The sequence below is a fragment of the Mus caroli genome, unplaced genomic scaffold, assembly GCF_978045245.1.
Source record: "Mus caroli unplaced genomic scaffold, Mus_caroli_1 scaffold_9, whole genome shotgun sequence".
Classification (NCBI taxonomy): Eukaryota; Metazoa; Chordata; class Mammalia; order Rodentia; family Muridae; genus Mus; species Mus caroli.
In genome coordinates this window covers 17,108,931-17,126,138 of record NW_028227264.1, presented here as the reverse complement: position 1 = coordinate 17,126,138, position 17,208 = coordinate 17,108,931, and the positions used below count along the sequence as shown (strand labels likewise).

General features: G+C 41.4%; 1 protein-coding gene across 1 annotated transcript in view; it reads left to right on the top strand.

The window, feature by feature from the left end:
• Window positions 1-768: 768 nt before the first annotated feature.
• Pex7 (peroxisomal biogenesis factor 7) overlaps window positions 769-17,208 on the top strand; it is a 49,962-nt gene continuing 33,522 nt past the window's right edge. The window contains exons 1-4 of the mRNA XM_021174998.3: window positions 769-998; window positions 2,550-2,607; window positions 3,916-4,066; window positions 16,999-17,076. Of these exons, the coding sequence (XP_021030657.1) occupies window positions 884-998; window positions 2,550-2,607; window positions 3,916-4,066; window positions 16,999-17,076 (402 nt within the window). The 5' untranslated portion in view covers window positions 769-883. The remainder of the gene's footprint in view (window positions 999-2,549; window positions 2,608-3,915; window positions 4,067-16,998; window positions 17,077-17,208) is intronic.

Below are 17,208 nucleotides of genomic sequence, written 5' to 3'. Positions count from 1 at the left end.
CTGTGTATATTCATCACAGCATCAATAGCATTTTGATTACACTTGACAGCTTTCATGTCTTGTAATCTCTTGAGCTCAACCACGTACCCCAGTGGGTCTTTTGAATACAAAAGTCTAGCATCACGCTTGGCACATGACTTGGTCTGTGCAGGTTGACTGGTTTAATGATTAACAAGTCTCTTTCACTCTCCAGTGTTTGGTTTGGCAAACTGCACATTCATCTACCACATTGCATATGCTTGGCAAACATTTGAATGAACGAATTAATGAGCCCAAGTCTTCCTTAATTACTGGAATATATCTTCACAGTGCAACTAACTACATAAAACCTATAGACCGCTAATTGCACATGATAACAGTCCTATCCTTTAACTTCATTATTGTCTGGATTCAAATTACCTTGGGCAACCTAGTATTCCATTCGTTGCCCTTGGACTCACTAACTGCTTTCCGAGTTTGTTGTGGCTTTTATTTCGTAACCATCAGGAAAATGTCACAATAGCAAAGTTTTGAAAGTTCAAGCAATTAATAAAAACACAAGGTTTTATGTAAAAAAAACATGGAGGTTGCAATTAAACGTGAATAACTGTCAGAAGTGACCCCTAACGAGTATCTTCTCTTTTAGGTCTAGAATAATCTCTGGAAGACCAGTTGATTTTAGTTGGAGCAAATCAGTGGATTTTTGCCCAAAAGAAAAATGGTCGTCGCGGCGTCAGCTCCCTTTTCTATGTAGCCCAATCAAAATCTAGGATTCCGGGCGTCGGCGCCGTCACTTCCGCCCGGCCTTCCCGGACTTTCTCTCAGTGAGCGGCAGTGGGGCACTTCTATCTCGAGACTGTTTCCGCGCCCGGGCCGAGAGGCCGAGTGACGGAGGGCGGGCGGAATGAGCGCGGCGCGGACGCTGCGGGTGCCCGGCCGCCACGGCTATGCGGCCGAGTTCTCTCCGTACCTGCCGGGCCGCCTGGCCTGTGCCGCGGCGCAGCACTACGGCATCGCGGGTGAGCGCGGGCCGCGCCTCCGGGGCGGGCGTAGGACGCGCCTCTGAACGCGCGGTGCCACCCGCCACCGCCAGGGGGCGACAGAGCTCGGCCCTCCCTCCTAGGTCCCCCTTTCTGAGGAGTTGGCATTGGAGCCCAGGGGATGTCTACAGTTAGTCCTTTCCCTTCTGTAAGAAGGATGCACTTGTCAGTACTTGCAAGGTGGAGTCAACAGAGCCACGAGTTCAAAGCCATCCTCAACGGAAACGTAGGGAGACGCTGGCCCTTTCTTGAAAAAGAAAAAAAAAATACTAGAAAATTCTGTGCTTGCTTTTAGTTGTTCTATGGGAAGTGGATAAATGTGCAGAGATGTCTAAGTGCTCAAGCCATTTATTTTAACTTATACCCCATCTGTTGTTTATGCACAGGAGCAGTGTGTGGCAAACCATTGCATAATGTCAGTGATCTGTAATACTTGTTTACTGCAGGAAAAAAAATACGATTTCTGAAAAATAGTGGTAAATAAACTTGTTTCCTTATAGTTTGTCCATTAGTGCTTAGTGCTTGCACGGTTGGGTTCACAGTTCTTGGCCATCAAACTTTAGACTTTTATAAAGGTTTCTTACAAGAAATTGGTATAATTAGGAATTGTTTTCTAGATTTTTTGTGTGTGTGTCTGAGGTTTTTGCTTGTATGTATGTCTGTGAACCATGATATGCCTGGTGCCAGCTAAGGTCAGAAGAGAAGGTTCAAAGAGGGTGTTGGATCCGTTACTGATGGTTGTCAGCTGCCCAGTAGGTACTGGGTACCCCTCTGCACTTGGAAGGGGTCAGGTCTCTGACCTGAGAGTTGACTTTTTTTTTCTTCATCAGTTACGTTTAAGAGGAAGGTCTTTAACACTTTACCCACCTCACTGATCACAAACTCAAAAGCGAAATTCTGTGAAGACTCTAGTTTAAACAGTTGAATGTGCGTGTGAGCGTAGTAATTAGTCATCTTACCTTGTAAAGTTCAAGTGCAGATTCACTTTGAACAGATGTTAATGGAGTGTGAGATGGGGGAGAGAAAGAGACATTAGTCTTTCAGCAAAAATAACTGATTGTTGGCAGATAACTGAAATTAATGTTGTTTTCAACACCTGACCAACGATTATATGGTATTTCCACATATACTGTCTTGAAATGCTGTGATTGGTGTGTTCTGCGTGCATCAGCAAGGGAGAACCACAGTCTCGGGAGTCTATAAGCACAAGCCTCCCTTATCTTCTGTTATTAGCTCCAACTTGAAAGGTTTGCGTGCCTAGCACCAGGCCTGGTGTGAGTTGGCACTCTGATGCGTTTCCCCAGACTGGTATTCGGATTCCAGTCTGGCCAGATGGTAAGTTGGATATTTAATGACTGAAGCATACTATGTAACTCTTAATTGTTCTGTATATACGGTTGCAGTTATTTTATGGGGAATTTGTGGTAGTTAAAGCTGGTCCACAACGCTTAAGATTTCATCATAGATGTCTCCCAGAAGGTTAAAGAACAAGACTTATGGCTTGGTTTTGTTTTGTTTGTTTTCTTCTAGGCTGTGGAACTCTATTAGTATTGGATCAAAATGAATCCGGACTTCAGATTTTTAGAAGGTAAAGTGACTGGCATTTCTGTTGCTGTGATAAGGCATCAAGATTAAGGCAACTTACACAAGGAAGTAGTTACTTTAGGCTTATAATCGTAGTGGGTCAGGGTCAGAGTCTAGAATGGCGGAGCAAAGTCATGGCTACAGGAACAGCTGAGAGCTCACATCTTGAGCCACAGATGGGAGGCAGAGAGATCCACTCTGGGAATGGGGCAAGTCTTTTGAAGTCCCAGAGCCTGGCCCCAGTGGCACACTTCTTCCAGCAATACCACATCTCCTAAATCCTTCCCAAATACTTGTATCACCTAGGGACTGAGTATTCAAACCTAAGAGCCTGTGGTGGCCATTCTCCTCAAACCATTATAATGGCTCTAATTATTAAGTGTACATATACTCTCAACCTCTGTCAAAGTCTTAATGCAGTTGCATTTTGAATATTTAGAACTAATAGGTTTTTAATTTACGATGTAAAATAAGCTTTTACATTGACATCATATAGAAATTATTTTTGCTAACTATGATTATGCCATGTTCTCAAGCTTACTAGTGTCTGCTTATAAATTATATATTTAAAACTTAAAACAGTGACTGTCTTAGTAATTTAGTTTCCTTAAGCAAGAGCTAACGCTCATCTTGTGGCTTGCCCAGTGTTTCTCTATGGACCTGTCTTCCAGGTTGAGTGATGGACACACACTACTTCTATCAGGATTAGTCAAAGGCAGAGGAAAGAGATTCTGTTAGAAAGCCACTACCTGCTTGTAGCTCTGAAGAAAGATTTATGGGAGTATTTGAAATGATTGGTCTCCGTATTTTGAAAGGCTCACAAGTGCATACTGTGAGTCACAGGTGCACTACAATAAAAGCAGGTGATGTTAGCCGGGCGTGGTGGTGCACCCCTTTAATCCCAGCACTTGGGAGGCAGAGGCAGGTGGATTTCTGAGTTCGAGGCCAGCCTGGTCTACAAAGTGAGTTCCAGGACAGCCAGGGCTATACAGAGAAACCCTGTCTCGAAAAAAAAACCAAAAAAAAAAAAAAAAAGCAGGTGATGTCAGCCTGTCTTTGGTGGATACCTCATATTAGTGTTTGGAAACCTCCTTTCTGTTTAACTTTGGAGCTGTCTACCTGCCCACTCCTGGGCTGTGCTTCCAGGCCACTGTGGAGAACCTGCTCTATTTATCTCTTGTAGTTTTCAAGATCATCTGAGGTAATGTGTGTTACAATAGGTGAAAAACAAGAAAAAAAAAACAGTAACTATAAAATTAAGATGTTAATCATTTTGTGATCTGCAGTGCATGTATTTTCTTTTCTGGCGTAGCTTTGACTGGAATGACGGCTTGTTTGACGTTACCTGGAGTGAAAACAATGAGCATGTCCTTGTCACCTGTAGTGGTGATGGCTCACTGCAGCTCTGGGACACTGCGAAAGCCACAGGCCCTCTCCAAGTCTATAAAGAGCACACGCAGGAGGTATGATGATGGCTTTCCTTTCTTATTGTTTGTTTGAAATCTCTTTGGGATGAACACAGGGAAATGCTTTCAGGGGACAAGGTTAGGCTTTAATGTTTCTTGTTCATAGTAGATGTCACTTATTATTCTGTTATTCAAACATAAAGTATTTCTTAGCCTAAGACAAGACAAGAAAAGGTCAGGCTTCTCATTAGGCAACAGCAGTGCCTCTAGCAGGCACGGTGGCATCCTTCCCTCCAGAGGGCCTCAGCCTTCCTTATGCCCTATGAACACGCCTACACGTAGTGCCTCAGGAGAGGGTGGGCGGGCTGTTCGCAGGCTCTCTCACGATTGTCCGCAGGCTTCAGTAAGACTCAATGTATTCCAACAGCAGCATCAAGTACCAACTAGGAGGCTGAGTTCACTAAAAGAAAATAAAGATTTAGTGTTTGTAAATTTGTATGTGTGACTATGTGTGCATGCATGTGCACAGGAGTGAGTGCAGACACCCATGCAAGCTGGAATTACTGGGTTTCCCCAGAGAACCAGAGTTCCAGGTGTTTGCAGCTGCCTGGTGTGGGTGCTGGGAACTGCTCAGGTGCTCTGCAAGAGCACTATGCATGCCTAACTGCTGAGCCATTGTGCCAGCCCCTAAAGCAAATTTAAACGTGAATCTAAATATGACTTTTGTGTCGTCTGGACTCCGTGTGTGTGTGTGTGTGTGTGTGTGTGTGTGTGTGTGTGTAATATGAGGCACAGGAACTCATTTATATTTTGGAAATACCAAAATGCATGCATACATTTTAAGGAATGTGATGAAGACATTCTTTCTTGGTTTTATACCTTAGCAACAGAGCCTTCAATGACGACTTACAGATTGCTTTCTAGCTTTTACCTACCTTTATGCCTGCCTCATCTCAGGCCTTTAATAAGTGTTCATTACGTGGAAGGTCATTATTGTTTTGTTTAAAAAAAACTGAGTGGTGTGAGTATCCTAGATAACATTGTATAGTTATAACTATTTTTTAAAACTCAATAGTTCTATAATTAGTTCTAAAAATAAAATTACTTTATTGTGTTGGGATGGCTCCTTGAATAATATGGTTGTAAATTACCATGGTTTTGGAAACACCACTGGGCAACGGCAACTTTGGTAAAGGGGAACTCGGGATGTTTAATGAAGGAATCCCTTTAGAGCAGCAAGTCCACAATTCCCATGGTGTGGCATGCCATTGTTCCCGCTGACCGTTGTTATTCCTGTGACGGAGGGGCTCTCGTAGCCCAGGCTGGCCTGGGGCTCGCTGTGTAATTGAAAGTGAACTTGAGCTGGTGGTTCTCCTGCGTCAGTGTCCCAAGTGCTAGGATCACAGTGTGAACCACCATGCCTTGTTTATATCCCATTACACCAAAGCTTAGTTTTCCTTTCTTACACAATTGGTGTTACAAATAACTTAATTGTATTTTTACCTTCTTTCTCTAGAACTATCCTTTCCTCTCATTTTTTTTTTAAAATTGTGTTACCTTGTATTGATTATTTGTGTAAATGATGGTGAGGAGCAGATTCTAAGGTAAGATCCACTGACAGGAAATGGGGTGTTGCTTTAATGGTTTCCTTTAAGTGACCTTCAGTTGCTATATCACCTCTAAAAGTAACAGTCTGAGCCATTAGACTCACAGCTATATACACTTATTTGTAATAAGTACAAGGCATGGGATTCACAGCTGCACGCATTTGTTTGTTTAAAGTAGTCACGAGCTACCAGATTCACATCTGTATACATTTATTTGTTTGTAATAGTCAAGATTCCTAGATATGTATTTGTTTTTAACATATGTTAAGTAGATATGTAATTAATGCATAGATCATTTTCATATACCTAATGGTCTCTTTATATTCTCTAGGAAATTCTGTTTGCAATGTCCCTGATGGCTGACCTTTATGAATTTTTCTATTTCTGGAATTAGTTTATTTGACTTTTAGATTGTACTAATCATGGTCAGAAAAATGGCTTCTCTTGTGCTCAAATCTGCTTTCTTTAGCAACAAATTCTTGAAGCTTTCTTTAGCAATCATTCTCTGAAGCTTTGAATATGTGCTGTGTTGAAGACAAACTTTGTCATATGTGTACTATTCTAGATTGTTTTCTTCTTAAACATAAAATTTTAATACTGGTTTATTTGGATTGTATTTGTGTGTGGGGGCATCTGTGTGTGTTGTATGTGTGCACCTATGTGCTTGCACGTGTGTATGGGGCAGCATGTATGTTGTGTGTTTGTGTGTTCAGAGGCTAAAGGGGATGCAGGTTTCCTTTTCTATCAGGCTCCTCCTTATTTCTTTGAGACGAGTTGTCTCACCAAACTCAGAGCTAACCTAGCAGCCAGGAAGCTCCTCGGATCCCCTCGTCTCTGTTCTGGACAGTGCCGTGCTATAGATGCACAGTAACACTTGGCCTTTTCATGAGGCTCCTGGGGATTGGATGGAACTCTTATTTTCATGCTGGTGCAGAAAGCAGTCGTACTCACTGAGCCATCTCTCTAGATTCCTCAAAGGCAACTTTTGATAAACATTTGTATCAGGATGCTTTGGCTGTTAGTTAAAAGTGACTTTGACAGATTTTTTTGTTTGACTGCTATTGTGGTTGTTGTTATTTTACTGATAAGCTTGTTTATGTGAACCCACTGCCTTTCAGATGTTTGTCTCAGTGCACCCTCATGTGTTGATGCCGACTTCCGTCTTATTGTGGGCTGCTTTTCAGAAGCAGAGTTTCTGTGATTAGTCCCAGAGCATGTGGTAATCCAAGGAAGCTCATTGGCTGCCGACAAAGCGTTATAGGCTGAGTAGCTTGTAGATAACTCTAGAAGCTGAGTCCAAGGTCAGAGTGCCACAGGATCAGGAGTACACAGCTGTCTCTCAAGATTAGGAAATAGGAATTGTCACTCTGTTCATTTCAGAGAAAGTGGGGCTTTGTCGTTGAGATGGCGTCTAACAAACATGGGCTCCTGGCTCCCTCCTGTTGTAGCTATTGGGGACTTCTTTGGGTACATATGTAGTGGGGAAAAATGTAGACTTCTGCCTCTGACATTCTCAATTGAGCCCTGAAGACCAATTAATCCCAAGCTCTACATCCACCTGAAGGCAATGCATCCTTCCTCAGCATCCTCAACTCTAACCAGTAGCTCCTACTCCCACCAGACAGGGTGTTTACTAAACAAACCGCTCAGCGTCCAGGTAGTCCTAGTGCAGGAGTCTCAGCTTCAGCACTCATTACCTTTCAGAGCAAGAAGTTTGGTCCAAGCCCTGAAGCAATGTCCCGAGGTGAACAAGGCATGCTTCGGATGCAGCACCAAAGATGGTGGGTTTGTCAACCTGTTCATTCCTTCTCAAGGCTCTTCATCATAACTGCATTCCAGCTTTACAGTTATAAGTGAAAAATATGTACTTAGACACATTTCTGAATATTAAAATAAATCATTTAAAATACTACTTTAATATAAAATGTTTGCTTCCCTTAAAGGAACTGAGAAGACATTGAAAAAAATCACATTTAATTTTTGTTTTGTTTCGTTTTGTTTTTTCAGTTTTTGGTAATTATATTGAGTATTTTTACATTGATATTCATAAGGGAAATTGGTCTGACATTCTAACTCTGTTTGGTATTTGTGTGGTTTAGTTATCAGTGCAATTGTGACTCCATAGAAAGAATTGGGTAGTGTTCCTTCTCTTTCTATTTTGTGGAATAGTTTGTAGAGTATTGGTATTAGGTCTTCTTTGAAGGTCTGATAGAATTCTGCACTAAACCTATCTGGTCCTGGGCTTTGTTTGCTTGGGAGACTTTTAATGACTGCTTCTATTTCTTTAGGGGTTATGGGACTGTTTAGAGGGTTTATCTCATCCTGATTTAACTTTGGTATTTGGTGTCTGTCTAGAAAATTCTCCATTTCATCCAGATTTTCCAGTTTTGTTGAGTATAGGCTTTTGTAGTGGTATCTGATGATTTTTTGAATTTCCTCAGAACATAAAGGAGAAATCCAGGATTTAGATAAGTTTTAGGCTCTGGGATTGAAGGTCTTGGTGGAATCAAAGAAAAAAGAAACCAACTTAATTAACATCAAGGGGTGGTGGGTGAGGTGACTTGATGGGTACAGGTGCTTGCGGCCAAACTTAACATCCAAGCAGGAGTCAGACTCTTCTCTGTGTTGTCTCACTGGTGTCTGCAGAGGCCACTGCATCTTTTAAGCCCCAGTCAGGAAGAATAAGACAGACTGCAAAGTCAGCAAGGACAACAACAACAACTACACAACAGAAAACAAACAACAAGGCCCCCGGGGAGGTGGACTGAGAACTCGATGTTTCTGCTTCAGGACTTGGAGCGGCACTGTGTGACTGGGACAAAGCAGAGAGGCTGTGAGGCAGTACAGAGTCAGCGCTGTTTACTCCAGTGTCTCATTTTCACTTAGCTAGGCTACTCATAAACACTCTACATTTGTTCTCCTTACTGAGTAGCAAGGTTTCTCCATTTGCAGGGTTACTCTTTCCCACTTCTTTCTCCTGCTCTCCTTTCTGTCTGACACTTTGGTCCTGGCTAGCTTCCAGTTCCTGATGTAGCCAGGGATGGCCCTGAACTTCTCATCCTTATGCCTGTAACTCCTGAATGCTAGGATTGCAGGTCTGTCTGGGCATGCCCAGTGTATGTGGTGCTGGGAAGGACAATCATGGCCCAGAGCCTCGTCTGTACTAGGCAGAGGCGCTCTACCAATTGATCTACAGCCCCAGCTTGGAATTGTTTTTTCTTCTTGCAGATGTGTAGTTTTCAAGTGCCATGTTCCTATTCTGTCACAGAGAAAGTGTATTTATTTATCTTATAGTAATAATGTGCTGAATGATTTATGTCTTGTCTTTTAAATATGAATTAATAATATACCCTTTGATGAATACCAATAAAATATTAATATAGAATCATAATCATATATTTGACATTAGTATGGGCAGGTTACCTGAGAATGTAATCTGCTTCTGCAGCTGATAGCCGTTAGACAGGAGTATACTATACATGGAGCCTACTGGGAAATGACCCACACTGTCTCCCAACTTCCTCTCCCTCTTCCTCTATTTAGAGATACATTTACACTTAAAATACCATGAAAGATTTCTCTACCAAAGGTATTTTTTTCTTTTTTTCTTTTTTTCCCACTTTTGGTGATCCTGGTGATAGCTCCAGTGCTCTGTGCGTGCCAGGGAAACACTCTGCTGCCAAGCCACACTCCAGCCTCTCTTCTTTTCTTTTTAAGGGTTGTAATAATTATAGGGAAAAAAAATCAGCAAATGTATTTCCTTTTGCATGTTAAGTTGCACTCAGCCATTTATTTTATTTTAGAGTAGATTACTACAGGTATATTTTAGTATACTTTAAAATGGCAATTTAAAGCTCTTTGACTATGTAGAAAACTACCTTCTAGTTAGAAATGAGCTAATTACTTTTCTTTGAATTTGACTGCCAGTAGGTTATATTATCTGCCATCATTGTTAAAGGGGCACCATGTAGTATTTTAAAACCTGTACTTGAATTAAGAGCAGTAGACATGCCTATGTGGTAGCACATACTGTGCACCAGGCATGTGTGAGACTTGCATGTTAATCTCCAGTAGTTTGGGGTCATGCAAACAAACAGAATCAGTTGGTATGACTGGAGCATACATTATGTGTGGTACATTGGTGGGAGAGGAAGTTGGGAGACAGTGTGGGTCATTTCCCAGTAGGCTCCATGTATAGTATACTCCTGTCTAACGGCTACCAGCTGCAGAAGCAGATTACATTCTCAGCTAACCTGCTTCAGGTGGTAGCTGTTAGGGCTAGACTACAACACAGAAATTTGAAATCTCCAAATTTAAAATGAGAAAAGTATGCATAATATTTGTTTTATCGCAATGTTCTCAAACTTTTGGAGCATTAGCATTATCTAAGATGCAGTCACCTTTTTTCATGCTTAGGTTACAATGTCTCGGGTCTGGGGCAAGTTTTCAAGGTTACTTTAGAGTACTAGAGGACTCCAGTGTGTAAAATTGTTTGGAAAACCATTGCTTTAACTTCATGAGCATTTAGTTCCAGGTATCTTAATATTTTTGCTGTCTAATGTTTTGGAGATTATAATAGTCACTATGTAAATGTAAAGAATCTTTAATGGCTGTGCTATTAGTTTTAACTATCAACTTGACACAGCCCAGAATCCCCCTGGCAGAGTGGTCATGAGGAGTTATGTAGATCAGGGAGGCTCTCAGGGCTTATAGAGAATCCAGCTCCTGTGGGCAGTGCTGGTCCACAGGCAAGGTCCTGACCGTTGTCAGGGAGGAGGAGGCAGCCCGCAGCAGCATGCGGCTCTCTCTCTGCTCCTGCCCGTGACTGCCGACTGTTGTGAGAAGCTGCCTGCACTCATGCCCTGACCGCACCCCGCACTGTAGGACGGCAGACTCTTCCCTTCCCGTGTTGCTTTTTGTCAAAGCAACAGAGATGAAGCCAGAACAGCAGCTTCACCTTGTGCAGTTGTTACTCACACTCCATTACCCAGGCTCTGAACTTTGTTGAAAACTAGAATGTTTAGTAGAGAAGGATTTCCATGCATGATATCTGTCATCTTTCTCATGCACTCAGTGTGGGTATCAATGTGATGGCTGTATAGCCTAAGCTGGTCTTGCAGTTACTTTGTAGCCAAGAGTGGGGTCAAACTCACCATCCTCCTACCTCAGCCTTTCAAGTGCTGTGATTATAGGAGTATGTGACCAAGGCTGACTTTATTCAGTCTTACTTTATGATTTTATATATGAAGCTGGAAATCATTTTCAGTTTTGGTACAAGCTCATATAAGACTATCTCATGGGAGAACTGTTTTAAAATATATAACACTTAACCTTTATATGAGGCCTATAGTACAACATATGCAACCATATAATTTGAGTTATTTACATTTGTTATAAATATATGCTGTATATTAATTTAAAAAATAAACAGCAGGAATGCAGTTCAAAACTAAAATATTAATTGCATGTAATGCAAGTGGGAGAGAAAGAGCACTGACCCAAAAACGGAAGTAAGATTTCTTTAGATATAAGTCATGTTATAGTTTTGACCTTGGATCAGTGAAATAGTTTACAAAATTAGAAATCACAGTTTAAAGCAGGACAGAAAGGACATACTAAAGAAATGATCTAGAGCCTGGTAGATAACTCTATTAGCAGGTGTCGAAAGTCATTTACTTCACAAATAAAAAACTTTAACAGTATAGTGTTGTGATTACCATCTCTGATGTGGTCTGTCTCATGAATGGAAAGGTAATAGAGATTTTTACCATATTTAGAAAAATCAGTTTTGTTATTCTGAAAGTCTCATCTATGTATAGAAAGATGACGCTTAACAGCAGTCATAGAAAAGAGTTTTGGAGTAAAGAAGATATTTAGAACATTTATATTAAAATTGGGTATGAACTATTCATATAATCTTAAGGTTTATTTTTCCTCTGTGAAAAATGCATATTTCCCAGGTCTTTGCACTGTAAAGTCTCATCTCCTGCAATGACATCCTTAGTGCCTATAGTGCTGATAGCTCTAAATAGTCTTGTAACACACTCAGTGGGTATGGAGAAGCCATTGGCTCTAGGACTGGAGAAGACATAGACAAGATGAATCTAAGACATTTTCTTGTGTCTGAAAGCAAGATGATTTTGGAGGCATGTCCAAAGCTGAGAAGAGGCAACATGAAGGGACTCTCGGTGGCCAAACATAGCATGTCTGAACATCAGAAAGAGTGACTCAAAGCATGGAGTACGTGCACACACATACATAAACAGAATCAACTGTTCAGTTTGTGTACATGGACTTGTGATAATCAGAAGAAAGTCACCATTGTGGAAGATCAGTAGTATTGCCAACTCCTTTTTTTATTCTGACAATGAGGACTTGTGGCATGCATTGCCTTCTCTGTATGAATTCATTGTGGAGCAAATAAAAAAGTTGATTAGAAAATTCCTTATAGTAGAATCCTGTAAAATCTACACAAAAGGAATAACAGCAAATTGGCATTTAGTGGCCTGTAATGCAATAACGACTCTGGGAGAGGGTCATGTACAGATACTAAAGTTGCTAATTCATGATTGAAACATTCTCGGCAATCTAGGATCACGAAAAGTGGGCCAATCCGAAGTTATACACCTCCTGATTGGATAGGAAGCGAAAACAATTGAGCTGAATCTGGTTACACCTCAAACTGGATCAACCGTCCAGTTTCAAGGAGATGGGATGTGAGAAGGACTGCCGTGAGGCAGTGGTCACATCCAGCATGTCATTCCTTCAGCAGACAGATGTCATTGGAAGGTGTGGAGAAGAAGCAGAGCGGGAAGGGGCAGGTCAGCCTACAAGGGACTCAACAGATATAGCTCTAGCTGTAAATGACATTTTTGTAGCAATCAGACAAATATATATTACTAGATGCCTTTAGGGAAGCCACTCTCAATATTCAAGGGATGAATATGATCTGTGCTAATGATAAAAGAAAGTCCTTGTCTGGTAGGTGTTTAGTGAATGTTCTGATAGTAAGGAAAACAGTCTGATAGTAACAGCTAGTGACAGGAGACAGTGAAACAAGAGCACAACGTGATGGACAAAATGGCAGCCATGTGGGATACTTTGTCTTCATGGACGCTTTCAAGTCTCCATAGTGAAAAGGATTTACAGGTTTTCTGCAGTAAGAGAAATAGTCCTTTTTAATCACTGGGATTGAGGATCACTGTCTCTTTGTGTTCATGCGGGCTAAGTGAAAATTCAGAGCAAGTGTCTATTTGACTATTTCTACTTAAGTAGATCACCTTACAGAAGGGCACTACTTTAAGGCAGATAACACAGGCTCTTTGGGAGTTGGTTTCTGTTATAAAATATATCTGCTCAAACTGGTTTTGATGAAGTACAGCTTTGCCAAAGTGGCACAAAATATTGTCAATGTTTTTGTTTAATTTGTTTTTCTCTCTCTTATTTTTCCAATTACTTTTATTTAATGCCAAGAGTAATTTCATCTATAGGACCCTGCTTTTGAAACTAGCCAGGTATTGCATGGTGTTTCTTTGTATTTAATTAGACAGCTTTCAGTGTTCATTCTTCCAGTGGTCATGGAGGGGGAAACTAGAAACGGAGAAGAAACACTGGAAACGGTCAGCACACAAAGATCAAGATGTGTCTTTCACCCAGCTTGTTATGCATTCCAAAAGCCTTCCTTAGCTCTGCTGAGAGTGAGGTTCTGTGCTTGGCCCAGCTGGGAAAATGAGCAGGTCTGCAGTGTATCCTGGGTTCTTGATTGCTCTATGGAGAGAGGCCACGGCAAGGGCTGAGTGGACACAGTGCTGCTGGTGAGGAGACCCTTGACTGGGACGGGGCAGGATGAGCATGCTTGATTCTGAGGGAGAGTATGAATGCAGAACTAGGCAGAAAAGATAGCAGCAGTGTGAGAGGTGAAGCAAAGTGCCAGGAAGGCAAGGACAGAGGAAGCATGGGCTTGAACAGTTAGCATTTGCCCATTGAAATCTGTGTGAAGGCATTGCTAACTTGTATGGTTGGAAATTTTTATACATATATATGTAAAATGTAAAAATGGTACATTGGACACTTGAATATTTACCATGTGGCTTAAGAAATAAGGCATTACTTATGCTATGGAGTCCCCTGATTACCTCCTTATAATCCGTCCATCTCCCTTTCATCCTTCCTTCTTGCTAGAAGCAACCACTTTCTTCAGCTTTCTGTTTACACTTTCTTTGCTTACATATGTATGTGCTCCGCTCCTAAGGCATGCATAGTTTTGCATGATTTTGACCTTTGGGCAATACAAATCATCACAGATGAGACTCATATAATGCCAAGTGAAGCTGAAAAGCTGCAGAAGCCACATAATGTTGAAAGGCTTTGAACAAGGCAGTGGCATTAATCTGTATTTACAAATATGCTTTTATTCAAGCTGGATAGAGGCCATATTGCATAAAAACAAGCAGGGGTGGATGGGGAGGGTGGTCCGAGAGTTGTTGTGCTCTTAAGTCGTAGCTAATGGTTGATGGCAGGAGTCTGAGAGGGATCACAGCAAACTTTAGGCATGGCCCTTTAAGATGTTTCTTCTCTTAAGTCTTGGCTCTTGGAGTTCCTGGGTGGAGGGTAAGTTTGTCCCTTGCTTCAAGTCTTTCCTTGCTCTCTCTCCCCAAAGACTAATAGTGTATAATGCTCAGGTCTCTGATGGCATGTTTCCCCCTGAATTGTATTGAGAAGTAATTGGCTGCCCTTGTTAAGCCTTGTATTTCTGCTTTACTTCTTCAATGTTTTTATGTTTATGTATTTATAGTTGCCTTCTACTAAAGGATAAGGTCCATGAGGGCTGGTCTTGTCTACCATTGCAAACATCTCACCTTCCTGCCCTTGCTACTAATACTAAGTTACTAAGTAACACTAGTGTCTGTTGACAGTGGAGTGAATTGACTTGAGGCTGGTTCCATGGAGCCTAAGTTTCTCTTTTCATCTGTGTTCCCAAGCATCTCTCAGGCTGTGAACTGTTCTTAGAACTTGAGGTAATTGCACATTTGTCCTAGATACTCCGAATGTGTAATGTGTCATAGTATCTTCCTTCTTCCAGTCTTCTACCTTTAAAATACTGCCCTCACTCACAGTTCCCCCAAGTCTTTCAGTGTTCCCTAGCCCTAATCCCTGGGTACTGAATCTTCCTTTTATATTTTTTTTCTCCCTGTGAGTATCTTACTATGCACCCCAAGCTGATACATCTGCCTGTAACTCTTGAGTACAGGGCTCACAGGCATGCGCTACCACAGCCAGCCTCGTTTGTGTTTCTGGTGGTTTCTGGGTCACTGACTTACCTCTGCTTCTTAAGCCCACAAACGCTTTGGCCAGCCTCAAGCCCTGCGGGAACGTGGTCTTCCATCACAGCCATCTTTTTGTACTTAAGTCTGTTCTAAACTTCAACTTAGTTTAATTTTTTGCTTATGTGGGTGTGAGCATGTGTGTGTGTCAGACTGAGAGTGTACATGGACTTAGAGCCAGAGGACAATCTCTGATGTCAGTCAAGGGCTGTTAACCTCACTTTTCTTGTTGGCTTGTTTTGTCTCTTCTTGCTTGGACATGGGCAGTGGGAGGGCAGGACTGGGATGGAGTATGAAGCACTGGGGATATTCTTTTAATAGTCTGTTTGTTGGGAATTTGAGTCTCATATGTAGCCTTGACTGACCTTGAAATCACTCTGTTCACCAAGTTGGCTTCCTGCCTCTGCCTCCCCAGTGCTGGGTATAGACGTGTGACATCACACTGAGCATAATCAACATCTTAAGAAATAGAAATGTAAAAACATTCTTGAGGTACAAAACATAAAATATTTCACTTATTTACTTGTTTTTAATAATTTATACCCACCAATTTCATAAAAGTATAGGTAACAAATGAACAATTAATTTAACATCTAAACAGTGGTTGTAGGTTTTACCATAGTCCACTGAGTACACACTTAGTTATGACCCCACATAAAGTTGATTAACTCTATCATCAGTTGATATAGGTACCATCTTGTGTGTGTGTGGAGGGCACACTTAAGATCAACTTCCTTAGCATCTTTCAAGCATATGTGATTATTAACCTCATATCTCTAGAATGTATTGATTTTATAACTAAGAGTTTGTACCATTTGGCCAGAGTCACTTCTGCCTTCACCCTCTCAGCCTGTGCTGACCACTGTTCTAAGTTTGACTTTTTTGGATTTCATGTCTGTCTTGGTCACTCACTGTTCTCTTACTGTGAAAAGACACCATCACTTAGGCAACTCTTATAAAAGAAAGGTTTTTCATTGGGGCTGGTTTACAGTTTCAGAGGTTTAGTCCATCGCCATCATGGTGGGAAGCATGGCAGCACGCAAGGAGACACTGGATTAATAGCTATGAGCTACGTCTAGGGTCTGTGGGCTAAGATACTGCGCCTAGCCCACCCTCAGGGACATACTTCTTCCAACAAGGGCAGTTTCTAATCAAACAGTTCCATTCCCTGGTAGATAAGCATTCAAATATATGAGCCTGTGGCGGCCATTCTTATTCAAACCACCATAATGCCTTATGTGACAAAACATCAAAAGTTTAATAAAGTGCAGATGAGTATTAATGATGTTTCCCCTGCAACTTCTTCAAAACAAACCCAAACACTTAAATTTCCTACACATATGTAGGAGCTAAAGTTTTAAGACTCAAAGTAGCCTGCTGGCTAATGATACTCAGTAATAAGCCCAGGTGTATGTCTGGGCTGCTCTCATAGAGGATCATTACACACAAATGTCACTGGACACACGTTATGGTGGGATGTGTACATAACTTACTCTATTCAGTGGCAGAATAACAGTGTGTAAGCTCTCAGATGGCTTCTTGCACTGGTGTGCTGAGATGGAGGAGTGTGCCCCGGAATAGCACTGCTGTGTAGCCAAAGCTGCCTGCCAAGAGGTCGGATGGAGTAGCTGCATCCTATAAACTGTTCTTCTAAGGAAGGCCAGGCAGGGATAGTAATTGAATTTTATTACTTTCTGATGAACACCGAAGGAGCAAGCTTTTAAAGATGACTGTCTTGTCTGCTTTGACTTTTCTTTGTGGTGCTATAAGTAGTAATCAGTTGGTAGATTTAAAAGTATGTATAATTTGGCATGGTGAAGGACATTTGGAAACTGTAGACTTGTATTAAGGCAGAATGGAGTCAGTCTCTAGGGAGTTAGCATGGGAGAATGGACAGACTCACCTTTCTGCTTTTCAGACATCATGTAGAAATGGATACTGCTCCATGTTTTCATAGAGTGAGTTAGTTACTACCGTTGACACTCTTATAAAGAACTAAGATGTAATATTTGTCTTGGTGCTGTTTGCTCCCTAAACATGAAGACTTTACTTTTTTTAGGTGTATAGTGTTGATTGGAGCCAAACCAGAGGTGAACAGCTTGTCGTGTCTGGCTCGTGGGATCAAACTGTCAAAGTGGTATGTCGTTTTACTGCGCTCACACAGCTTCCTTACACACTGCCGCTGGAATGTTTCCTACAATGTCCTGTAGCTTTACATGGGATCAATTAGTTTTCTTTTCAAAAGTATATATTAAAATGTTTATCAGAA